Below are 27,982 nucleotides of genomic sequence, written 5' to 3'. Positions count from 1 at the left end.
GAGAAAAAACAGTAAGTATGAAAGTACCTGTGGAACCCTCGATGAGCTTGAGCTGTTGGATGATGTGGACAACAGGCTCACATTTGGGTTCATGCTTCTCTCCCTCTCATCCTGATAGATGCGGTCTCTTTCTGCCTCTGGGAGGTTCAGAAAGTTTTGCATGGCTCTTAGGTTTACTAATAGAGACTGGGAAGCTGTCCTGGGATCCTCTTCCTTACGAAGGATTTCTGAGAGTAAGCCCTGGTCCAAAAGAGATCAAAAACTCTCTTTTTAAATTTGTAAAGCACAATGCAACATAAAGTAATTGCTTTCAGATAAGACAGACTTAGGTACCTATATTCAGTCCTGCCATGTATTTTCTTGATTATGAACTGTTTAAATCAAGATTTTTTTAGATTCGTTACAAAATAATAATGAAATTAATTGGTAACTAAAAGCATTATGCTTTTTTCTCTTACATACAAAAACCCCATAATATAGAAATATATTAGGTAATTTGTCCCTTCTGGTTCTTGCGCCCATTGCACTCCTGTGATCCAATGTCAAATAGCTGCCAAATGAAATACACGAGTAGCATAGTTTGCCACAATAAGAAGCAAAACCTGAAGCCCAGTACAAGATGCCACAGATGGGGCATTTATTAAAAACACTGTTAGCAAGACACAGTTAATATAGTAAAAATCATGCCAAAGGTGCCCTAAAACAGCAATTAAGGAGGCCAAATATGGTGGCTTCTTGAGTAGAGAAAGCTGATTCTGAAACAGGACTACTCATGATAAATCAGTTTATTTGACATGGCACCGTTTTTACATGGCTTAATTTCATACCTTAAGAAACGTGTGAGTGTGATTTCTTAGCAAGCACTTGGCCACAGAATAATCATATTTATAGTCCCCATTATATGATGCTGCTGTAGCTCATTATAATAAATATATGTTCTAAGATCAGAGTGAATATAACTATAATAATACAATAGACCTTGTAATAGCAACAATCATAACACTCCAAAAGAAAAATATCTGTTTCATGTATAATGACCTATGGCTTGACATACAGTATGTGCTTTCACCAATAAATACAGCCTACTCAATTATATACAATATTTTCTAATCTATCTTTTTTGTCACCTGCAACTAATTAGCCACTCAATATGCAAAGCAACCTCCTTAAAGAAAAACAAATGGTCATAATTCTGTTTAATTGTAACTAAATGAGGCAGAATTTATTTTTTGAAGTGATAGAGACCAGGTGCGTGACAACCGAATGTGGAGTCTCTGCCTGGGTTTAGAAATGATGGGACAAATAATGGTAGCAGTACAGACATGCGCTCTATTTTCCACAAAACAGCTATCCAGAAAGCTCTAAAATACGGGAAGGCTGTTTCCCACAGGGTCCTTTTTAAGGAAATAATCTTTCCTTTTTCTCTGTAACAATAACACTTGTACTAAGAAACCTAAATCCTGCTAAGCAAAATATTTCTACTGTATTTTTAAATGTTTAAATGTTTTTAGTAGCGTTAAAGCATGGTGTTCCAAAGAACAAAAATACACATAAAAAGATCCATAAAACCTCATGTCCCAAGCATTATACATAATAGTTTCTAACCTGAATTTACGTAAGGTTCTCAAGCATTCTTGCTCACACATGAACACCATTAGTGCCAAGTAACTTCCATTCTGTTTATTTAATAGTCACTGGCACATACAATGTCATGTAGTATTCTTCTGCAGTATTTTAGTCTATATACATGCCCAAAGACACACACATAAATATTTGAAAAGAAACTATACCCTTGGAGAGTGAAGATTTCTATAAAACATAAAAATATATTACAGTCCATAATCAAAAATCTTTTTTATTAAACTGTTTTTTAATGAAAACTGATGGGTAACAGTAATATGCCCCATTGAAATGCTTCTATTTTCAGAACTCAAGTCCCCCCTTTTGATTTATGATCCTTTGAGGTGACAAACCGAGGACATGCATCCACGCTACCTACATACAAAGCTATGTCTTTTACTACCATGTTATCTAAAAACATGTTGATTGGCATACAAATATTGCATCTTGCCTTTTGCACTTGTTTCATAAATGAGCTCTAGTGCCTTTTAATTGATGTTATTTAAACCAAAATAAATCCATTTAGGCAAAGTAGCTGGGGTTTCAAAACTCTTAAATGTATTTTAGTTGCTATACATCTATAGTCTGGTGATTTAAGATAAAGCTCAATGACTACATGATGTGAGGTTTGTGATTGTACCATGCTCCACATCAAGATCTACATTTCTAAATCTACAGGTTCCAAGTATTCTACAGAAGAAGTTTCACAGCTTAGAATGGGACAGGAAGTTATAGGAACGATGTTAAAAGTGTGTGAATTGTTGTGCAATATGTTGGTGCTATATATTAACTTAGATCACAATTTTGCCAAGTGTCAGAACTGCAGGCTTTGTTGGCAAGGCCAAAAGTGATGGCTGGGTGTAGATGAACTATTCAGGCAACAAGCAAATATACCTGAGAAGATAAACACACCAATATATATATGTGTGAGTGTATGTATATATATATATATTGATAGAGACGCCTAACCATTTGGATCAGTGTGGAGCCCCCTTTATGACTGTTTTGAACTATGAACATTTAAGTCAATGTTCTTGTTAGATGTGCCCCTGAGGATTTGTCATGTTGTTCGGATTGGAACAATCATGCAAACCTCCCATGATAGCTGTTAGTGTGAGGTAGCCATTGATATTTAGCAATTTTTGAATAGGCTTTCTTTTCTGCCTCTCTGTAACTGTAATATAAAATGCAACTGCTGGGGTCAGCAATTCCAACCAACCAGAAATCAGATTCCTCCTGAGCCTAGATGGTTATTGTTATTTTACTTGTGTATCTTTCTACTGAAGCCCAATTATATGTTTTTTTTTAAACCACTGGAGTACTCTTTCTGCTCTTCTGTACAATTTATTTTCTTACAACAAAATGTTGCAGCATCAATATTTTAACCTCCATTGTAAGACCTGTTGGCTAATAAAGTGTAAGTATTCTTACAAACTGTTGAATTCCATGCCTGATCAAACTTACTGCTCGACTGCCTGTACTTCTAGTAGAATATAGACTGGCTGGAAACCATAATGAGGAAGACTTTCCTCAAGTTTTGACCATCCCCCTCCAATGAGTAATCTAACCATAAATCATATCTGTCAGGATTGAAGACTTCAGCGTATTCTACAAAGGCTAATTTGCTTTCAAGAGATTGTCTAAATTCCCGCAATAATGATAACCAAACACAGAACCCACACGAAGCCCTGTAATTATGACAAGGTAGCTATAAACAAAGCATTGTCCCGGAAAGTCTTCTGAGCGCTGTTTAGTTCAATTAGCAAAGTTTGACATGAGCTTTAATTATGACGTATGGACTATGTGAGTAATAAAACAGGCTCTTATGTTTCAGTGGATGTGGTGCAGATACCAAAGTCTTATACCTTATTGTATTTTGACTTAGTTTATGTCGTAGTTGATCGTCCATGTGTAAGGTGACTACTTAACAACTATACTTATTGAAAAAGTCAAACCTGTGCCTTGGGGAAAATAAAGGATTACTGACAGTGACTGCTCATTCACACAAGCTATCAGACTGAACAGATGGTACTTACATTACTTCTGCAACATAACAAGCTTATTAGTAAACTGTGTAGAGGAAATGTTGAAACTAATATTATATTCTAGGCAAAATCTCTAAAATAACATTGTATTCCTATTAGAACTCTATAACTGATCCCAAGTCAAAGATCTAGTTTAGGACCAATCATGTCAAACAAACTTACTTGCCCACTGTTGGACATTGGACAGTGGGGTTTCAGTAGATGTGGTCTACATGGATTTTGACAAAGTGCTGCATAAATGTTTCCTTTCACAATTAAGGTCTATTGGTCTTGGTGGAACAATATTCACCTGGAGAGAGAACTGGCTGAAAGACTGTGTACAATAAGAAGTTGTCAATGGTAAACTGTCTAACCTGACTAGTGGTAAGCTGCAAACTTCGGAATTAGGCTAACTTTTAATCAGTGCCCTTCTTAAAGGAGGATTTTGACAAAGTGGCAGATAAGATTTAGGGGCACATTTACTAACCCACGAACGGGCCGAATGCGTCCGATTGCGTTTTTTTCGTAATGATCGGTAATTTTGCGATTATGAAAGTTGCGAAAAGTCGCGATTTTTTCGTAGCGTTAAAACTTGCGCGAAACGTCGCGCCTTTTAAGTTTTAACGCTACGAAAAAGGCGCGACTTTGCGCGCAAGTGTTAACGCTACGAAAAAATCGCGACTTTGCGCAACTTTCGGAATGGCTACGAAAAACTCGCGTTTTCATGCAAAAATCGCCGAAAAAATCGCAAAAAATACGAAAAAGTCGCAAAATGTTCGTTTCCAATCGGAATTTTTCCAATTCCCCTTACAAAGAACTTGTAAGGCCCTGTCTAAAAAGAGCAGTACGGTTTACATTTCCAGTAATTAAAAAGGACACTATTAAAACAGAGTCTACTGAAGAGCAGTTAAGCTAATAAAGAGTCTGGAAGATCTCAGTTATGAAGAAAAGCTGGCAGAGATGAGATTGTTTAAATTGGAAAATAGGTGCTTAAGTGAGATAAGATAACTATGTATAATACATAAGGGGTCCATACAATAAACACTCTAAGGGCTCTGGCACACGGGGAGATTAGTCGCCCGCAACAAATCTCCCTGTTCGCGGGCGACTAATCTCCCTGGATTGCCATCCCACCTGCGAAAATGTAAATCACCAGTGGGATGGCAAATGCGGCGGCGCGATTTCACTGAAATCGCGCAAGTTGCCTCGAGAGTAAACTTGCGCCATTTTACTGAAATCGCGCCGCCGCGTATGCCATCCCACCGGGGATTTACATTTTCGCCAGTGGGATGGCAATCTGGGGAGATCAGTCGCCCGAGACACGGGAGATTTGTTGCAGGCGACTAATCTCCCCGCGTGCCAGAGCCCTAATGCTTTATTCACTAGAGGACAGAGTTTGTGTTTCATTGTACAGTGAGAGTTGTAAAGTTGTGGAATTCTCATCCTGAAGCAGATTTACTGGCAGATATATTGGATAGTTTTAAGAAAGGGATGCTTTTTTTAGCAAATTGTTGGTTCAAGTAGAATCACACATTAGTGTACCGATCTAGAAAATGTAGACTGTTGATGCCTTATGCCAACAATGTTTGACCTGGAAGTTACACAGACACAATAGTCATGGCTCTGATCCCTCTGATCCCCCTTGCTGGCAACGCAGGTATATCACTGCTATCACTACATGTTATCTGGTAAGTTGCTTATTCCATTGACTGGCTTCCAGCTCAAGGAAATGCCTCCACAATAATGGATTATGAGGAAGAAATGTCAATTGGGGATAATATACAAAAAATGGTACAAAAATGTCCCATACAGTATGGTACTTGTTGTCACAAGACTTCTCTATTTACTCATTACTACTCAACAGGATCTTGAAGTGCACTACTAGAGTATAAAATAGGAATAAGAGAGCAGTGGGTACAATAACATTGGATGTGTTTAATAAGTTTTAAGAGAAGAATAAATTAAGGCATATTGCAGAAATCAAGTTTGTCATGTATATGATTGCTGGAGAAAGGTTTTTGCTGTTGAACTTTATTGCTCAGTGTCGCTGTATCAGCAAATCGGAGGGAACTAAGCTGATCCCTCTATTTTCAGCACAAGCCCTTACATTTTGCACGCTACGATCACTTGGATGTACTTGAAAACTCCTGCATTTGTAAGAGAAGTCAGACAGGGCAGATTTCTATATTAGTCTACAAGTTGTTTTGCCTGTTTAATAGTTATGATTCCTTTCTATGTTTAACAAAAGTAAATATTTCTTTAAAGAGAAGCCTCCATGTGGGTATAACTCATCTCAAAATACGTAAGCGAAAAGGCTCATTTGGGAAGGGGGTCAAGGGGCAAAAAATGTTAAAAAGCAACATGGTTTTTTTTGCCCTTAATTCACTATGCACTTTTAGATGTTCCTACTCTGCCCAGTGAATGCTGGGATGGCAGGCCTATTCACACTGACATCAATAAAGCATTTTATGGTGTACTAAAACCGTGTTTTAAACATGGGAAGAAACATGGTGGGCAAACCCTGAATGTCTCCATGTGTCCCATCAGCCTTGAACTGACTCATGCCATTTTATAATGCTTCTTAAACCTTACACCATCAGGCAGTAGTGCTGAAAATGTAATAAAAGGATTAAAGCTTGAATAAACAAGACCTACAATTTGCATTTGGAAATGTACTATCCTTCATTAGACCATTACTTTATGGTGAATTTTTTGGGGCATCATACATTGGTGCATTTTTGGCACAAAAAGAATTACTTTCTCAGTAGGAAGTTTTATTACAAAGCTGCAAACTAGTGCAAACAGTAAAACTTACTATCTTTTTTTTACTAGCCTATATGACCATTTATAGGAAGAAAATATTATTTGCATCAAACACATTTTATTCGCTTAACACCATTTATTACATTTCTCCCACAGGTGAGAAAAACTTATCTCATTGTTGATCACATAAAAATTCTATTGAAGTATAGGGAAAAAACTGGAACTGAATAGGGAGAAATGTTTTTCTCTTCAAAATGAAAGTCACCCATATGTGTTTTTGCATGATAAACCACAAAATAATGTTTTCTCATGGAATTGAATCAGGCCAATAACATCCTATTGATTGCTATGGGTTACTGCACCTGTGCAAATTTTGTGCCTTTAATGACATATGAGGGTTAAGCTCTTTTAATTTAGAATATTGTACAATACTTGTCTACCTCTATTTGCTGTTTTTGGCCTGTGAAAAATGATAGAAAGTTAGTAAATTATTTTATTATTGAGTTTTTTATTTTTTTATTGAGTTTCATATGGTGTCTAGATATGGTGCCATTGACTGTCTGCTTGGCCTAGCCAACTGGAGAATATGTGGCACCCGAAGAGATGTCGGATGGACACATTCCACAATGTTAATGATGTCTGGAATCTAAACATAGCTCACTACACTGAACAGCTCTACAGAGATGGAAGCTCACAAGGGAAATCTCATGTCAAGAGAGGAGGGAGACTTTTTAGCATCTTCCTATGTAGGTCATTGGACATGAAATGAAATTCAAGAATTAGGAGAGATTTTAATCAAGCTTTTGGTGCATTTTTCATGAAGTTCAATCTTCCTGCAGATTAATGCACTGTGCAGCACACTGCCAACTTACACACATTAATTAAATTAGCCCATATAGATGAATGTTTAATGAGCTTCTAACTTCTTAGGAAAAACTTAGTATAATGGGCCACCTCTCATTATTTTTTAAATCTAGCTGAATATTGTTTTTGTAACTTTTTTTTAAGAACTAACTAATCCATTTTAACTTCAATGCTACAGTCATGGATTCATCATAAAAATGTGGACCTACATGAAGCAAAATGAATAGCAAACACATTTATATTCACATAAGCCTGTCGTATGTGTGAGGGTCTCATATAAAGCATATAGGCATTCATTATGTTCAAACATATAATATGGTCTACTATTTTTTCTGGGCAGCACTCAAGCAATGGGCAACCCAATCAGCCACCGCACTTTCCCCAATATTTTTACCTATATCGGAGTAGGAGTTTATTTTTAAACATCTGCCTCATCACAATAAGAAGCACTCATGAGGTAAAGAAAAAGTAACTCAAATCTGTAATATGCACTTGCCGATTACTTTACATTGCAGTGTAGGAGGTTACAGTATAAGAAGATGTGTCTGGGAGCAAATCGGGGTTCATGGGCTCATGGTTAAGCACTGGGGCATTATTGTAGGGGGTGCAGAGGGCTTCAGTAACTGACACAGCCCCACATAATCTTTTAAACTAAACTAATAAGGTGTTAGAGAAGAGAGCAAGCCACAATGTTAAAAGATTACAGTATGTGCTGGAAGACACCTGCCTGTCATTTACGAGGGATGCAAGTGGGAGGCCACTAGGTGTTCACATTCACATTGCTTACCTGCACATCGCCCTTGCCATGCAAGTATATTGTAATTGTCTTTGAGATAGTACATGAGCCTTAAAGATAGCCATCGCTGGACCCTTTCTCATCTATAGTTACATTATACAGCACAAACCACATTTTATAAACTTTTGGGAACAAAAGAAAACTACACAAACAACGAGTAATACAGTATAATGATACATAAAGTAGAACCGAACTATCGATAGCTTGTCATTGGAACATTTTTAAAAAATCATTGCAACATTTTTAAAGTTATCAGCATTAATAAACACCACTTTGACTACAGACTCCCCATGTCTAGGAACATTACCTGGGTGCGATTGAATGCCACTCTTGCAAAGACAGCTTGAGACACACTGGCTCTCTTCAGCTCATCTCGGACTTGTTGGTATACATCAGGAGAAACCTCTACAGATGAATTCGTAGATTCTACTGGCTTAACTGGCCTTGGGATGGGAGGGTGGTTTAGAAACTGCTGGTTGATGGCCTGTGGATGCTGGTGAGCCAAAAGTCTGCTCACAGCTAACTGTTGGTTTATCAAGTGGGCCATGGCTATCTGCTGCCGTACTAACTGAGGGCTGAGTTGTGGAGAAAGAAGTCCAGGGCTCATTATGGGCTGCAAGGATGGAACCTGGCTTCTGATTGGAGGACTGTGGTGGAGCTGGCTGTGAGGAGGTGCTTCGCTGGTTTTTCCCAAACTTGCCAACTGGTTGATGTTTGGTAAGTGTGTTGGTCTTGGGCCCACTAAGCAGAAGTCTGTTAGGTTGTCTCTTTCAACTAGGAAAATAAGAAGAGTGGAAATAAAATCTCAGCTTGTAAATAGTATTGCGCTCAAATGTTAACAATGTTACTATTATTATAATGGTGATAAAATACACATTACAGCTTATGTAGCTAAGCAGTTTGACAAGTATTACTGTATTACTTTATAAATTAGATTACACACTGGCTCAGATAGAAACCTGCTCCTTGTCTCCAAAAACAGATTGTGAAATATTATGGGCCAGAAGATGACTGTAGATACATCATTCATCAGTCAAATATCCGAAATATCGCTTATGGCCTACATACTACAGGATCCGATGTGACAGAATCCATCTCCTTTAGGTCCACTAGTGATTAATGCACTGTGTCCACTGGTCAGAAAGAACCTCTCTTTCTCTGTAAACTCCACACCATTTCTCAGTTTAAAACTTTCCTGGGCTGTTAGGGATAGCTGGAAGGTACAGGTTTAAGGTCAAAGCACTTATGGAAATAGAAGCCCTTATTTCCCTATGGTAAGTTTTATGGATACTGATAGTGGGGTACTAGTGTAGAGGTGTGGATGTGTATATGTAGATGAGATGACAAAATAAAATTGGACTTGACTTGCAGTTTCAGAGGGGACAAGAGAGCACACCTTGGGGCCTATTTATTATGCTGTGTAAAACAAAATTTGGAAAAAAAAATAATAAGTGAATTTCGGCGGCTGGACTCCAGATTTTAAAAAATTATGATGTTTTTTACGTGCCAAAGCCTGGCTATGTGTGGCAAATTTTGTCTCTGTTTTTCACACAGCATAACAAATAGGCCCCTTAGACAAAAGGTGGAGACTACTAGAACATATACCCAATTTAAATAAGCTTTTCCAACCTGTCACCCTCCTAATAATAAACTATTATTTTTATCAAGATTCTTCAGCTGTCAATGGGATATGGAATTTATAGGGTAACAACAACTGAAGGGCCAAAGGTTAAGAATCCCTACATATCTAGTCAGTCGTAACAATGTTACACTTGTAATTGAACTACGAAGATATTCTAGCCAAGGGGTCCCTGTGAGGCTCATAGCTAAGATCAAATGGCGCCTCCACCCTGTCCCAAAATTTGCCCTGCGCACACCTAAACATGAATTATATAGCAAATGTGCAGTGACTCCATATACAGTTTCATTTGCAGTCACATTTAATTATATGTATCAACAAAAATAATTAACATTTGAGTTCTCTGGTACGAGGCATTGCTGGGCAATGAATGCTTTGGGACTATAATGAAAAGGAGATTGTGAAAAATAGATACATTGAGAGAGAGAGATCAAGCTCAGCCTGTAAAAAAACATGAAGATCTTGCCTACTGGGAAATGACTTGAATGTTTATTTCATTGATTGGGAGTGGCAGGACGCCTGACCGGTGAGGATTCTGTGTGGCAGCGAGTAATAAGATCCCAAAGTACAATGATGGTTTTCATTAAAAAGCAACCATTTACTCTCGCTGTGGTATTAAATAAGACATAAACGCCTAATAAGAAACAGGTTAGAAAAGATAGCCAACCATACGTTACTGGGCCTTTAAAAGCTCATAGACTTATACTAAATGTCTCTTTTTAGTGGGGTCAAGTTGTAAGCCCAGATCTTTATCTGCTTCAGACAACAATGCTCTTTGGAGGCTATTTTTGAAGAGTTTAATGGTGAGAGACAGTTGAGGATAGCAATGGTAAATAGGAATAAAAGAGACGTTGTGCAATAATTCTTATATATTGCAGGTACACAAGTTCCTGGGAAATAATAAAGGAGTCATATACAGTATAGTCATATCTGTGTTTTAGCAGGAAGTTAGCACATAAAAGGTGCAGGTAACATTACACTTATGCATACATCATCAAATAAGATTTATTATGAAATTAACTAGCAGGCAGAGGTGATCACCAGTTTATACCATAGACCTTGTACTACCTGTAAAGATACGTTATAATGCTAACTTTAGCTATGCACAAATGAGAAGCTAGTATTAATCATTTCCACCTATTGTTCTGGGTCAGACTTTGTCATTCTTCTGACTTGTGAGATAGAACGTTGGCCAACTATAAAGTACTAGGGACAACATTTGCCACATAATAGTTTGGCTGTAAGTTCCCAGATGTACAATAAACATTGTTTTGGCCAAGTGTAACCCACATGAGATTTATACCTTTGGAATACAAAAAAGATTGTATTTTCGTCACAGAAACACACAACAATTTTTTATAAAAAAATGTGTCAGTTTCAAGAACTGTATTTAGTTATGTATCTAGTAAATTAGCGATTCTAGAATTAGGATGCTTAAATATAAGTCTAGGTATTGAAGACCAGCTAGCTGCAAATTGGTTGCTACTGGTCACAGGGCTGCAGTTTGTTTGTACAGCTATGGAATGGCCATCTCCCATAGACTCCATTATAAGCAAATAATTCTAATTTTTAAAAATTTCCTTTTTCTCTGTAATAATAAAACAGTGCCTTGTACTTGATCCCAGGTAGGATATAATTCATCCTTATTGGAGGTAAAATCATCCTATTGGGTTTATTCAATATTTAAATGAGTTTTAGCAGACTTAAGTAATGGAGATCCAAATTACGGAAAGATCCCTTATCTGGAAAACCCCAGGTCCCGAGCATTCTGGATAACAGGTCCCATACCTGTACCTGCATTACCATCAAGCTATTACTAATTTGTAAGGCTAATGTCCAACATGGTGTTTTCTGAAGTCAATGGCATGAGGCATGGGTGGTACTTGGCCATGTGTGATATTACCCTAACTTCTGGTTCCACTCTTTAACCATTGGTTGTATGGTCTATGATTCCCAAGCTGTGGAACTAGCCCTTTTGGGGTGCTCAAACCAATGTATGTGGGGGCTAGCAAGTTAGGGTGAAATCTGAGGTTGACTGCTTATTAACTTTCATTGATAAAATAAAAAATAGCAGAGTGGCAAGTCAACCATGTTGTTATATATCTCTATCCTTGATAATAATATTTGATTTGTTTGTTAAGGTCCTTCTCTAAAGGTGGCCACACACGTGGCGATTTTCGATCGATGGTCGCATGAAAGATCGTTCCAACCCTCCACTGACGTTCAGGGCTGAATCTTCAGATATGGAGGCACAAACAATAGGATTTCTACCTCCTTCTGCCGATTCAGCCCTGAACATATATTTTGCTCAGGCGCCTTCAATGGCACCCGATCAAAATCTTGTAACCCACCTGATTGGTGAGTCGACTGATATCAGCAGCCTTCTACGATATCGGTCGCCTTGCCGAGTTGACATACACGCACCGAATATCGTTTATCGGTGCGTGTATGGCCAGTTTAAGATTAGAGGCCCAAGGTAAATGTCCACTTTGCCATGCAATCAAACCAAACCTAGCTACAAGATAAGTTTTACCGGATGAATGGGACATATACATTTGTATTACATCAACAATAAATGTATGTATAACACTAGAACAGTGTTTTCTGCAAGCTTGATAGAGCAAAGCCACTTAGAGCCATTAAAACTGGGCCTGTTTACCTAACATGTTACCTTGGGCTCTCTCTGATCATCTCAGGAAACAATGGGATAATAGGAAGTCACAGAGAAGTGCTTTTCAGATTGCCTGCTTAAACACTGTCTGGAAATCATTGCTTTAGATCCTTGACCTTATTTCAATCAAGGTCTTATTCTGCTGATGTAGAGTTAGTAAATTTTATTCTCAGTTTGCTGCTTACTTGCCAGACTGACAAATGGAAAATTGCAATGGCTTAACCGGTCCTAAATATGCATCTCTGATTTTTCATCTACCTTACTTCCTATTGCCAACGGGTTTAAGGAGTAGTTCATTTTATGTTAACTTTTGGTATTTATAGTATGTCCAGCTTTTCATAGGGTCATCTTTTGTTTTATCTTTTAAAGTTTTTTAAATAATTTACCTTCCAATTCAGCCTCTTTCCAGTTTCATATTGGGGTCACTTACCCCGGCAGCCAAAAAAATATTGCTCTAAGGCAACAATTTTATTGTTATTTTTACTTTTTATTGCATAGGAGAGGGCCTGAATATTAAGCTATTCAGGCCCCCTCCTACTCATCTTCCATTCTCTCATTCAAACCACTGCCTGGTTGCTAGGAGAAACTGTACCCTAGCAACATGATTGCTGCTGAAATTCCAAACCCAGCTTGTTGCTCTCTGAATTCATTATTTTATGGATTCGAAATCCTACAGAGATGTGAGCAATGGCTTTCAGGTGGATCTGTGACTAATGTTGTCTGAATCTACTGTTACAAACATAACTAGAATAGGAAGAATTTGTTTAGTATCGAGAGCAAGTGTGAACTCCTTTACATCAACTTTGTATGTGACAACCTAATGATGCTCATGAGTGAGGGAAGAGAGTGCAGTTCTTTTTTTAAATAAATATATATATATATATATATATATATATATATATATATTAATTATAAGTATAAAATTATAAAATACATTTTAAATTAAGTAATAATAAACAATAGCCCAAAATGGAATGTGAAATATCTTCCCCCGCCCCCCCCAATTTTTTTTAGCCCTTATAAAGAACTTATTTAAGCGAGTGGATAGGCTAAACTATGAAAAACATAATCGATTGAATACAGCTCCAGAGGCATAAAATCCATAGGAACCAGTGTATATAACACTAATGAAATGGAAAACAATGCTGCATATTTTAAAGCACTGACAAAGACATATATAAGATTCCTTATACCTCTGACCCTCTGACTGACTGTCTGTTTAACAGCCTCACTGACTGCAGGTTAGTATTACACTACAATACATCCCAACACTGGCAGTGTTTATCGGGTAGATAAGGCAGCAGGGGGTACTGATACCCAAGGTAAGAAATGGCAAAAAAAATTAATAAGTCCTTATTCTCTGGAACGGTCGTCTGGCATATCAGTGAATTCTAAAAAGTTATAGTCAAATTTCATGACAGTGGCATAGACACCACAACATGACGATGCATGGCTAATAAAAAATTAAAAGAGATGGCAAAATATTTTTTTTCTAGTTTGGTGTAAGTTCCCCATGTGGACATATAATACATATTTAATATGACTCCTTTTCATCACTTGTATTCATAAGAAGCATTCATTCTGTGGTTAGCATACCCCTAGCTGGGGTCTTGTTGAAAGGGATATCGAATAAGACCTATAGTCACTGGTTATAGTGATCACTTGACTGACTTGTACATCTAGCTGACAGGTATGATTCACTTAGGATACATTGGTCTCATTTAGAGGGTGATACAATTCCTTCCTTTATTGTCACTCTGCTGTCCCTATTCATACAAAGCATATTTGCTTAAACCGCACTTTTGTAGCTGATGACTGTTTAGAGACCTTATTTTCAATGTTACCTTTGCTATAATGCTGTATTTAGAGCTTTTTTGTTGTGCTAGTATTGTGGAAGTGACTCTCACCATTATAAAAGGAAGATAAATGACAAATTTGAAATTACATTCCCTTTTTACTGGTTTTACAAGTCATGCACAAGAGGAAACAATTATATGATCTTGTGTGCATGTTACAGATTCAAAAAACATTACATATCATTCCACAAAGCTTCAGCTAAATGGAAAAAAATGTTAGCTGGGTGAAAGGCGACATGCACCACATCTGGTCAGTTCTTCCAAGTTTGCTTTTTTCTATATCTCTCAACAGAATCTGGGGTACTCTCCAGGCTTTTTAAGTAACAAACTGACTCAATATTTCATCTCTTTCACGTGGATGTGTTAACAATAGTACACCATAAAAAGACAAAGGGAGAGGAAACTAACTTCTAGCTTGTGGTTTTGTGGTTGAAATCAGAGGCCTATCTTTTCTGATAATCTCATTTACGTTTGTGTTAGGGCTATGGCACAGACCAGAATGCCAGGAATGACAATAGGCTGCCTGGCACTTACTGCAAAGGAAACCACCATAAAAATGTATATGCAGTAATTACTGGTATATAACATTCTATTTGTGAGATGTATTAAAGTATTAGGATTTGTCCCTGCATTCACCTGCTCCCTCAGAATGCCTGCACTTGTAGTGTTGCACTTGACTGCAAAATTACATGTACCTCTTTTGCAAAGCAGTAACTACCACAATAGACCACTGCCATTGTTACACCATCATTGCTTACAAATCCACCTATTCAAATGAATCTAATTATATACAGACCCAGTGACCTCAAAGAATATCTAGAAAGGCAAGAAACAAGGCAGTAATATGAATATTCACCAATTATTAAATAGCATTAATACTAATAATCTCAAAAAATAACATCCATAAACATTGCGACTGTGCCAGTGTACCATATAAGACTTGCTAGGAAATAGAGTATTCCAGTTTTTCTCATCCTTAAGTACAGACACTGGCAATTGCATTCTGGTACTAGAGGAATGTATTTGTGCAGTTGGTCTGTTTTAGCAACCAAAGAGTCAAAAAGAGATTGACTCTAATAATTAGGAACATCTTGCAGCTAGTTAGCTATAATATGAGCTTGTGTTGGCATTACAGATCTTTAATAGTACAGCTCCATGGGTTTTCAAAAAGGCATAGAGAAATGGAAGACTGCTTTTGTCCCACGACACATGACTCTCTTTATAGTTTATCTCTTAATAAGGCCTAACAAAGTGCATTATGTTTGGCTGTGCTTTGTTTTACATGCAGCAGGATCTAGATAGAACAAAAACCTTGAGAGAGGACGAACAATAGTCCCTACCTACATAAAAGCAAATGGTTTGCAATTCACTTGTAATTCCCTTCACTTGTGGATAATGTTTTTACAGTTATACTGCATTTCCTCTGAAAGCAAGGTGCTTTCCTGTTTAGTATGAGTGGACACTTGACAACAAAAGTGAATGTTACCTTTCATCTTCTTGTACTTTTTATACCATCTCCCAAACTCCTGGCATTTTGTGGCAGACACGTTGGCATAGTATGTGCTGTTTACAATGGAAGAGATCATGCTCTGCAAGAGAAAACAGGAACGGAAGGGTGAATAGAGAAAGATTTGGCGATCACAAAATAATGCAGTGATGACAGACTTGCGTATCTGGTCTACAACATTATCTCTGTCTTTCAGGTTTAAATATCATAAATTCATGGTTACATATTCCCATAAAAACATGTAAGACTTGCTCAGTCCGGAATAATGGTGACACAAATCTTTGTACTGCATTTACAAATATCATTATGTTTTCCTTTAAAGTAAAAAGGCACAATTTATTTATTAAATTCCCTGGTAAAATCACCACAACTAAATGACAGCAAAGACAGAAAGTCCAAAGTTAAATATAAACTTATTTACAAGCACATTTTTGGTCTCAGTTGTCTACGAAAGGAATGCGTGTCTTTCTGTCACTTTTGTGTACATATGGTTAGGATTCTGTAATGGGTTGTTCTTTATTTTCATGAGTTGTGGAGGTTTATAATGAGCTCTGGTGGGGATGCAGCCTAGTGGCCCACATATCAAAGAGGCACTAGAACCACTACAGAACCCCCAAGCCATCAGGTCCATCCAAAGCCCATGTTCTAAATCACCACTCTGTCCATCCATATCCCTCAATAACTACAAATCAAATGGCAGCTGTTACAATGTCTGCACCCCTGCATTAAACCAAGAATCCAGACGCCCAAGTCAGGACAAGCCTCTCTGTCTATGCAGCAGTTCTGGTACAATTGTCACACTTCCTTCCATGTGATTTAACCCGAAATTATCTACATATTAAATACAGTACGGCTAATGGTAGTAATGTAAAGACTGCCAGAAGTGTGAGTGCCTTAAGTACCCCCTCTCCCTTTAGAGTCTCTTAGTAATACAGGGCTATAGCCTGCACTGTGGGTATATTTTCCAATTATTTCTTTTTCTTTTTTACAGATATTTCTTTCCTTTTTAAAATATGGCAGAAAGCCTGCTTAAGTCTTCAACAGAGAATCCTCGAATATTACAGCAGCCTTCTTTGGAATTGTCTAAGAAAACTCAACTTGAACCTGATAAACCAGCTTCAAGGAATAAAACCAGCATTAAGTGATGTTATCTCATGAAAGATATATAACATATTTAATGACTATACATCCTTATGCATATTTACTTAAAGCAAATTCCCCATCAGCAATTACATATTTTCATTCCAAATCACAACCCTCATCTGAAAGGTCTCCCCACCCTATAATTTTATCAGAGTTTAATCTTTTACAGTGAATTTTGCAGAGTTTGTTGAAAATGAAATGAAAATGAATTAAAGAGTAATCAGGAAACGTTTTGGTGGCACATTCAGTGATCCCAGCTAAAAGCAGAAAGTGCAAATTCATTCCACTAATAGGTGACGAGATCTCAATTATGCAACAAGCTCTAGGTCTGCTTAAAAGCAGTGAGTTTCTAACCTGACCTTAGGATACAAACTCTTGGAATAGGCTAACTGGTAAACTGCTGAAGTAAAATTAACTAAATACAATGAAACCTTGATTTTACATACCTTAATTTTCTGTGGTCCCGCCAATATATACACAATACACAATGTATTTCTCTGATGGTACACCATTTTTTCTGGTCCCTTGAATAATGTAAAATGGGGGTTCTACTATAGTAATAACTACACTTTAATACATTAGATTGTGAAGATATTTTATAGCACAACATAATTTGGTGGAAAACGAATTGTGCCTTTTATTATTAAGGCCAAACAGAAGCACTTGCAAGAGCAATACATGGCTATTGTTTTTGAACATGATGGAGCGAACTGAGGGCAAAGCCTCAAGCCTCTGTTACAGAACATGAAGGCAGAAGTTTAGTACAGGTATGGGACCTGTTATCATTGAAGCACTTAATAAACCCAAAAGAACTGTTTTTTCTCCAATAAAGAGTATTTATATCATAGTCAGATCAAGTACAATGTACGGTGTTATTTCACAACCACAGTAATGAAGAGCTGCAGAGATTTCAGTATATAAAGAAAAGTGTATCTATATAAGGTATATTATAGCACATTATAACACTTAACATGGGAATACAGAGGTTTTAGAACCACTCTGCACTGTACGTTCCCTAAAAGTATCAATACAGGCAATATAAAACTGCAGAGATTTCAGCACAGATATTGGTTGGAAAAGTTATCTATTTTTAACTTATCCTACAAATTAAGTTGCAGCTACTATTTAATTGTCAGTGTAGACTGAAGAGAAAATAATAACCCACCCACAACAGATAATGAGGCATATGTGTAAAAACCTAAATCTTACCAAATTCAAAACCAGAACTACTCCAAAAATGATTGTCCACACCTGGTCTAGACAACTGCAAAAGGCCCATGGAGTTCTTGTGGGATATGTTAGCAGAAGGCTGTTATCCTATATACTATGGGATATTGGTTTCTATTGGATCTTTGGCACAGTAAGAATATGGATAAGAAAAAACAAGCCAGTACAATAACATGCTTTCACAAAGTTTATGTCACTCTAAATTATCTTTATCCCCAGGTCCCGGTCATTACAAATGACATATGGAAAGACACAGACATTAGGGAAAATGGACGAAAACAATGGTGATTTAGGAAGCAGAACCTAAAAGGTAAGATTAGATGCCCCGGCATGAATAATCCCATTAATGCTTCTCAGATGTTACATTTCAGCTTCCAACTGCAGCAAGACCACACAGCCAAGAGCCTGGGAACGTACGTGCTGCTACCCCGAGTACAACGCTTAGACTAATAAGGTAAATTATTATCAGTTATAGCAACGTGTCATTAGCACCTGTGCTGAAATTCACTATCCAGTGACAATATTAACCGTTGAAATGCTTTGTGCCATCTGCTGACCACTGTGAGTAATCCAGTTTTGCTCAAGTTCTTCTACAAGTACTAATAAAAGCCCTTACACATTTAACCCTATAAAGTGCCTCTAAATCTGTCCTGCAGTTAGGATAATCTTCACCAGAGACCTTTGTTGCAGCAAATGGGCTAAATAGATGCACACCACTAACTGGGGATTTGCTCACTGGGTAATCTAGTTGCACTAACAAGTAGCTCTGGCAAAATCACCTATGTAGGACAGCCACTAACATAAGCTTCAGAATTATACAGACAATGGAAAAACATTCCTCATCTGCATGAATGGCTTGAAATTTGAAGACAGTGAGGATAGATTTAATAAAAGTTAATTTTATGCTCATTTTTTGGGGGGATTTAATATTGTTCTGCTTTAAACCACTGAATAACTCAGAGGGGCAGGGGTGGGCTCACTACTTCCATAAACAATACAGGCTTAAAAAGGAGGGCTCAGCCATGCTAAATTCACCATGTATAACAAGAAAAATAAGGGACTAAGTGAACAAAGGAACAAGTCTCCTCTGGTTCAGGATGTCAGTTCTTATTTAAATCTGGTTTTTCTCCTAGAAAACTTACTATATCATGTAAAACTGTAATTCTGGTACTGTCACTGTTTTGTTTCCTAGCATACAGTTTAACAGGCTATTAACTAAACCTCTGGAGGGTATACCAGCCTTGCATACTGAGTCCGTTTTAATATAATACCATAGGATTTTAAAGAAGTGATATCTTTTAACATAAACCCAACACAAAGGACTTATGCTAAACATGCCTTTAGTTATAAATACAAGCAATTCTTTATTTTTAGATTGTTTTATTTAACATTGTATAGGGAACACTCATTCCCTCTCCCCTGCCTCCCTAGAACATATAAGGAGACAAGTGTGCTTCATAGACAGTACTGGAACAGTGGAAATAAAGGCTATTCTAACCTGCTTTAATAACAACTCTTATGGTGAATGAGAATCAGAGCAAATAGTTCCCTGTCCACATGCAAATTAGGTTCAATTAGTATGGGTAGGCACTAGGGCTGGAGCACTAAGGGGCAGAATGCACTAGGCATATACACAAACCTAGCACACTGGAAGCTGTGCTTAAAGGGGGTTCTGTAATAAAAGGCACTATGTTTGCGCATGAGCAGTAACTCATATCAACCAACCAGCATTTACTGGTCACATGTTTATTATTTGTTCACTTTGGCTACTGCCTACTATGGATTACTGATTAGAGTCAATTATTCAGTAGGTTCATCACATTGTTGGTAAGTGAAGGTCACCACACTATTGTGCAACAACGGACCATGTTTAATGGCAGCAAAAAACCAGTTAAAAAATTCTACAGCCCTCCAGTTGTTGTTGCATTTCAGCTCTCCCTACAGCCTGCAGCTTGAATGTCCCTGATTTGTGAACTATAACCTACCCAAATAATGTGGGCCTTTACCTACCTGCATTGCAAGGGGCTACCTATTCTGCATGGGATGCTGTAACTCTAACTCAAAACAGTAGCAGAATACCAGGAGCCATGTAAATATTATGTTTTAGTTGCCCTTTAAACCACTGTGTCCTAGGATCCTCCATAAACAAGAGAAGACACATATAGGCACATAAAAGACACTGTTTCGGGACCCAGTAAAATAAAACAATAGTAAATATCTGAAGATACAATCCATAATGTACTTTCTGCTTCATTTTTATCCAATTCAACTAATAGCCCCCCCCCACTAAGAAACTAGCTGTTTGCTGGGAGAGTTCTTGGACAAACACTGAAATCAGCGAATCTGGATTACGACACATACAGTATATTAAGTTATGAGAAAAATCTGTATGAAATTTGCAGCAGACACTAAAAAAGGAATACAGCCCAAACACTGAGCTGTATTCAGTTTTGCACTCTCCATGATTGGAAACCATGTGGTGGATAGAAGACGATACCTTGGCTGTTTATGGCTTGGCTCTGGGCTTGGTGCATGTGTGAAAACAATCCCATGTAAGCGTGTTACGAGCTGCGAGCGTTCTTTGGTGCTGTGAAGCAGAGTTCATTACAATCACAGCTACAGGCTTTACTGTGCAGATGTCTGGGGCTCAGCTCACTGGGGACAGGATGGTGCTGCCTATTAAAGATCACCTTTTAAATAGTCTCGATTTCACAGTGGTGTCTCAGGGCTGGCGGATATCTGACAAATAATGGAATGAAGGGAGTAGATTTAGATGCAGCCACAGAAGCAGAATTGCAGTTAGTGAAAAAGATGGCCCCTAAAAATGCATAAATGCTTGGGTCCCCATTTGAGGGGGGAGGTCATTCTTTAAACGAGAGGTATCTGACCTGTTGCACCTCTAGCTGCTGTTAAACTAGAGACAGGGCTAGTAATTAAAACAAGATTAAGCCAAGACACAGATACATCTAGCGTCAAGAAGCTTGGAAACTATGGGCCGCCACAACAATTCCAGGGCTGGCTGTAGCTAATTTCTTACTGTATAAAATAGGCACCAGTAGCGTCACAGTGGAATACTTCCCAGATGCCCTATTTACCACTGTGGCCAACAGGACAAGAGCAGGTAAAACACTTCAGTCAGTTCAATCAGTAACAGAAGGAAACATCATTACACCATTATATCATTGAACTGTTGTACCCACAGTAACTGCTGCCGGTGGCTATGAAAAGGTGTTTTTGGGTACTTTGTTTCATGGAGAGAAGTGCGATACCCAGTGGGTGACCAAGCACCCTTTCCGTGATTTAAAGTGAAGTAAAATAATTGTTATTGCTGGAAAAGCATTAAATGACAAGCTGAGAATCGGGCTACCATACTGCACCATGGGAAGCATGATTTCCCTTGAGCAACAAAGCACCCTGTGCATTACTGACCCAACACCAGCCATATTTGTGACTTCATTCCACTTTGTGGTCTCCTGAAGCCCTTCCCACCCAGTGCAAGAGTGCAAGGGTCAAAAAGCATGGCTGATCCTCTAAGCAAATGGCACTTGGAAGGACTGTGACTGGGCTATAATAAAAATAATGAACCCAACTTTAGGAGGCATGATGGGACAGGTAAGGAGGCTTAATACTAAAGAGTATATCAGAGAAAATAAATGTCCCACTTGTAAAATTGTACACAATTAGTTGGGCAAAAGTTGATGGGTGCAGTTGAATACACTCTGCGGCCCCCCAGATTGCAGTGAACTACAAGTCCCATCATACTCAATCACTACTGTACACACTACCAACACTTTTAAATAAATCTGTCTGGTAACATTAACATTTCTAAAGCACAAATAGATGTTTCTGCTGTTTCCCAAAGTGTTTTTACGATAGCTCTGTCTTCTTTTACTTAACAAAAAGTCATTTTAAGCCCTTGCGACTCTTTGCTCTTCGGCAGTATCTGAACAACAAGAATAAGCAGCTGTCTGAGACAACGGCGCGCAAACAAAAAGCCTTAGTTATTGCAGTCCTTCTTGTTAACCCTTCTCTGACACAGCATCCATTAAGGCTGTAGCTGTTCACTGGCTGCAGCCTAGACACATAGGGTTAATAAACAATAGCTGTCTCCCTCAAGCTTTAACTCCTATGAGGCGGCTCTCCTGCCTGAAACTGACAATAACATATTAATCTACTGGGACCTATAATAACATTTCACACATATGGCAGAGTATTTCTTAAGCAATTTTGCTAAATGAAATTGCCTCCTGCATACAGGGTGTTAATAAAAGTGTGTTTAAGCCTCTCACTTGCCCCGTAGGCATAAAAACTGAAGATCCAAAGGAAAAAAAAAAACAGCTGTGAAATGGTACTTTATACAAAGCTGCAATTTCATGCTTCCATTGCCTGCCATAGGAACAGACAGATTATTTGTAAGTAAAACACACACAGAGCTCCTGTTCAGCTTGGGTGAGGTTTGTATATGCAGCCATATTTCTGTTATCTATGGAGGGGGTCTCTCCTATCTCTCCCAGGAATCTGCAGTGTAGGGGCTGCAAGTGAGGTGTTGTGCTTTGCTGGTACTCAGTTGGCCCAGTTATATGCTGGTCTCAGGAGAAAGAATAGTCAAAAACTGTTGGCTTTACATATATATATAAAGTCAAGCTGTGTGTCCGCGCTCTAAACCAATGCAATAAGTGGGTGCTGAAGTCAAAAACATGTAAATACCTATAAGGAGGACAAGCACACCAATTTACATCAAATCTTCTTTTTATGGAACGCACAGTAAAAAAAAAGATGATTTCATGTGAATTGGTGTGCTGGTCCTCCTTATAGGTATATATATTTATATAGAGCAGGGGTCTCAAACTCGCGGCCCGCGGGCCATTTGCGGCCCTCGGTACAATATTTTGTGGCCCGCACCAACGCCTTCTCAAAAGCAATGAATGGATCGCGATTTTTATTGCGATTCAAGGGATAATGCAAGGCACGGCGGGCGGGAGCTGCTGATTGCGGAAATGACGTTATGCCATCATAACAGTTATTATGGTTGCTAAGGAGCTAATTGTGCACACAGAACGTCTTCCCATAATAACTGTTATGATGGCATAATGTCATTTCCGCAATCAGAAGCTCCCGCCCGCCGTGCCTTGCATTATCCCTTGAAAGCCAATTTTTTGTGAAATCCCTTATGCGGCCCAGCCTCATCCTGACTTTGCCTCCTGCGGCCCCCAGGTAAATTGAGTTTGAGCCCCCTGATATAGAGGTATAGGACCTGTTATCCAGAATGCTCGGGACCAAGGGTATTCCGGATAAAGGGTCTTTCCGTAATTTGGATCTCCAAACCTTAAGTCTATTAAAAAATCAATAAAACATTAATTAAACCCAATAGGTTTGTTTTGCATCCAATAAGGATTATTTATATCTTAGTTGGGATCAATTACAAGGTACTGTTTCTTTACTACAGAGAAAAAGGAAATCAGTTTTAAAATTCTAAATTATTTGATTAAAATGAAGTCTATGGGAGACAGGCTTTCCGTAATTCGAAGCTTTCTGGATAATGGGTTTCTGGATAAGGGATCCCATAATTGTGTGTGTATATATATATATATATATATACAGCAAGACAGTGAGCCGCACACACCAGGACTTTGCAGAAAAAATAATAAGTTTATTTAAGAAAAGAAATCCAATGTTTCGAGCACTGACTGTGCTCTTCCTCAGGGAAAAAAAGGGTGTCCATTAAGTCACTGTGTCCCCTAATATTCTAGTAGAACAAGGTTCCCGTGGTGTTGCGGACTACTGAAACTAGGCCAGTTTAATTTCAGTCTGTAAGAACTTATAAAAGAGAACCAATGCTTTATTCCAGCCAAAGGCCACACAAGCCACTGGGCATTACCTGAGCCTGATTCCCATTGGTTTCTGTTCATTATCACTTGTTTCTATTTTATAAACACATTCACCCAAAGACAACTCTCATTTAAGATCTATGCCATCTTGTCACAAGGTTGTATAGATAGATAGATGATAGATAGATAGACAGATAGACAGATAGATAGATAGATAGATAGACAGATAGATAGATATAGATGATAGATAGATAGATAGATAGATAGATAGATAGATAGATAGATAGATAGATAGATAGATAGATAGATAGATAGATAGATGTGTATCATTAAACATTTACCTACATATGCTTTGCACTTATTATGCCAACCTCCCAGATGTGATTTCAGAGAGGTTTCTGGCCATGCCCTCTGGGATTCTCTGTGTACAAAACCAAGTGACTCCAGACAATCCAAGTGAGTTGACACCTGGTTTCATCTCAAAAGCACAATGTTCTTACACTCAAACATATATTACCTTTTGCAGGTTTATAACCTTCTTAATATAGAACAACACTGGTCACTATTTTGTGCATAACACTGACCTGAGAGAGGGGGCATTCTTTGGCGAGGGTACTCTGATTCATCTCCTTTAGCAGCATGCGTAAGGCATTTCGCACTGTGGCATGGTTCCACTGCTCTGCAGGCAAGTCTTCTAGCTTGGAACAACTGCACAGAAAGGGATTTTATCATTAGGGCTAGTGTTAGAGAAATGCAAGCAGACTGATCCCCTAACATGAGCGCAACACCCATCACCCCCTATCAGTCATTGGCCAATGTGGCATGAGACATAGGTTGTTATAGTTCAGCTACATGCTTAAAAATTACTGATCTAAATAACTGATGTAACAGAAACAATTGCAAACAAGTTTTACACAGTGTAACATATATGTAACAATATGTAATTTGCACGCATTTTTACCAATGACATCCTGTAGACATAGTTTCCAACTTCATGAAGAACAAATCACAATTAACAAATCAGTTCTCCTCCATGCCCTAAAACTGGTCCTTTTATTGAGGCAGGGTAAAGTCAGCCAGGAAAACCCATGCGCTTGATAAAGAGTTGTATAAGACGAATTCAGCAGGAACTAGTACAGATATAGGACCTGTTATCCAGAATGCTTGGGACCCGGGGCTTTCCGAATAAGGGATCTTTCCATAATTTGGATCTCCATGCCTTAAGTCTACTAAAAAATTAGTTAAACATCATTTAACGCCAATAGGATTGTTTTGCCTCCAATAAGGAGTCATTATATCTTAGTTGGGATCAAGTACAAGGTACTGTTTTATTAATACAGAGAAAAAGGAAATAATTTTTAAATATTCGAATTATTTTCTTATAATGGAGTCTATGAGAGATGGGTTTTCTGTAATTTGGAGCTTTCTGGATAACGGGTATCCAGATAAGGGATCCCATACCTGTACTAAAGACCTAAAAGCCCTGTTTGTTTGCTCTTTGCGCCCAGCGTCATAGTAGAAATTAGGCAAACATTGGTTTTATTATTATAGTAGCCCTAAACAGAATCAAATACTAGGAGACATTATAGAGGCTGGGACTCCTCACAATGAATTTTAGCAGGATGTAGAGGATATTAATCAATGTCAACTAATCATGTATTTTTTGTGAAAAGTGAAAAAATAAAAACAGTAAAAGTCTGGCTGTTTGGGTCAGTGATCATAAAAGCCAAATGGTTCAAAAAGCAAACACAGAAGGCAAAATTGCTTAGATTATTTCATATTACATTTTTGTTGCATTTGCCCTTGTCATGCCCATGTGTACAAATGGTTCCACTATATACTTCCCCTGTGTCAAAGAGATCTGCCCACCTCTGTAATTGGATCTTCAGCGTTACCACATGATAGACATCTTGTAACATGTCAGCAACAGTCACATCTGGTGCATCAGTCACATAACTGAGGGGCAGCGGGTTCCAACGTCCAATCTTAATTATTCCTGCAAGTAAAAATTGGCATTAAAAGGTCAGTAACATCCGCAAAGTGTATAGTATTGATATGGAATACATTCATGTTTCTTAAAACTCTAATAAACAGTCTGAAATGAAAAAATGATGGTTGAAGCAGAAAGACACTGAAAATAAACATGGGCAAATTGGATTTTTTGGGCCCGTGTTCTGACATTATTCATCCAGCTTTTATGACAAGAATAATTCTCCATATTGGTCTCAATGCTAACACAATTTAAGTATAAAAGTGGAGGAGGGGCTACCAGCATGTCCAAAAATAGTGTCCTTATTGCTGTAAATACTCTATACATATACATATATGATGCTGTTAGGGGCTGTTGCCTGGACTAAAGCATTACACATATTATTATATATATTACCATGCTTAAATATCACAATGGTTTTGCTAAATGTTTTTGGTTTATCGCATCCGACATCAGAAAGCATATTTGTGGTTTACTCTGCAGTCTATTATTACTACATAAGGCTGATACAATTACTTCTGCTTATTAATTATTAAGCCTACATTTCAAATACCATAAAGACCTCACACTTAAGTGGCACCATTTAATGGGAACTTGAAGGCCTAAGGATTAAATGGTGCTCTCTTTAATTAAAGGCCCCAGCGATATTTACAGAAGGGTTTAAAGCAAAATACAAGAGAGAAGAGAAACTCCAGATCTTATTCCAAGATGGAGAGTCTCTATAATTTTGGTCAAAACCACACAAGGAAAAAAATGTCTCATTTGAAGAAGGTATTATTCATTCTAAAAGCCCCATTGCCGAAAGCAAACAAAATGAATGTTCTTTTCCAAGGACTGTACTTATGAGATTTGATTTGGTGAAGTTTATACAGCAGGGTAATTGTATGCTGGGTACATTTTAGCTTCTACTCATATTTTTAATAATTTAACCTTATCCCCTGAGTATAAACAAGTTGGACTGCTTCTTAGAAGTACTTTATTATGCAGCAGAAAAGCACCAATGAAAATTCTTGCAAAGATGTTACATTATTCTGACTAGCCATAGAGAAGCAATAAAAGAAAGATTGGCAGGGAGGGTGGTTGTTCCATTGTTACAGAACTACAGCTTCCAAAAGGGACAAAAGCAGAGGTAGGCAGAAGGAGCACCATTCTAGGGTGCAGCCATTTTGGCATGAAAGTGGTAAGTTGCACAATTCTTGAAAATATATTTATTGTTGTTTATTGTCATTAAGCGCCAACATATTCGCCGCCACATTCCCTGTACAATAGATGGCTGTATACATCAAACATACAAATAAAAAAGCTTACAATCTAAAAGGAAAGAATTATAGGACACAATGGGAGAAAGCAAAGTAAGATCAAGGGATCACGGAGACGGTCCCGCCCATTCCCCACCCTCAACCTGCTCATTCCCCTCCCTCAACTTTCCCATTCCCCACCCTCATCCTGCCCATTCCTCACCCTCAACCTTCCCATTCCTCACCCTCAACCTTCCCATTCCCCATCTCCATCCTGCCCATTCCCCACCCTCAATCTGCTCATTCCTCACCCTCAACCTTCCCATTCCCCATCTCCATCCTGCCCATTCCCCACCCTCAACCTGCTCATTCCTCACCCTCAACCTTCCCATTCCCCATCTCCATCCTGCCCATTCCCCACCCTCATCCAGCCCATTCCTTACTCCCAACCTGCCCATTCCCCACCCTCAATCTGCCCATCCCCCACCCACAACTTAATCATTCCCCACCCCCAAATTGCTCATGCTCCATCCCTGTGATGTCACAGGCACCCCCCCCCCCCCTTCCTGCAAGATGATATTACTCAGGAGTAAAGGTGGCAACTGTACTTATGGTGTCCCACGTGCACCTGTACCCTGTGGATTTGCTTTCACCTGGATACCCCCTTAATCATTCTCTCAGCTAAGTTCAGACAATGTCACAGTCAAATGTCAGCAAGTGGAGTGCAAGGGTTCAGAGAGCAGAGGCTCATGTAAAGATAAGAAGTAGAGACAGATCACATTTATTGGCAGCCAGCTGGGAACAGTGGTCAAACTA

The 27,982-nt window shown here is 38.3% G+C and overlaps 1 protein-coding gene across 4 annotated transcripts in view; it reads right to left on the bottom strand.

Moving 5' to 3' along the window:
• satb2 (SATB homeobox 2) overlaps positions 1-27,982 on the bottom strand; it is a 111,881-nt gene that overhangs the window by 45,038 nt on the left and 38,861 nt on the right. For 3 of the 4 annotated variants that reach the window (XM_031893396.1, XM_031893395.1, XM_002937713.5), the window contains 5 exons: positions 25,808-25,934; positions 24,523-24,646; positions 15,720-15,822; positions 8,375-8,841; positions 28-240 (listed from right to left, as the gene is read on the bottom strand). In XM_031893396.1, coding sequence (XP_031749256.1) covers positions 28-240; positions 8,375-8,841; positions 15,720-15,822; positions 24,523-24,646; positions 25,808-25,934 — 1,034 coding nt within the window. The remainder of the gene's footprint in view (positions 1-27; positions 241-8,374; positions 8,842-15,719; positions 15,823-24,522; positions 24,647-25,807; positions 25,935-27,982) is intronic. The other variant, XM_031893397.1, reaches the window with a different exon arrangement.

The sequence above is a fragment of the Xenopus tropicalis genome, chromosome 9 (genome assembly GCF_000004195.4).
Source record: "Xenopus tropicalis strain Nigerian chromosome 9, UCB_Xtro_10.0, whole genome shotgun sequence".
NCBI classification, from domain to species: domain Eukaryota; kingdom Metazoa; phylum Chordata; class Amphibia; order Anura; family Pipidae; genus Xenopus; species Xenopus tropicalis.
This window is presented reverse-complemented; position numbering and strand designations above follow the sequence as displayed.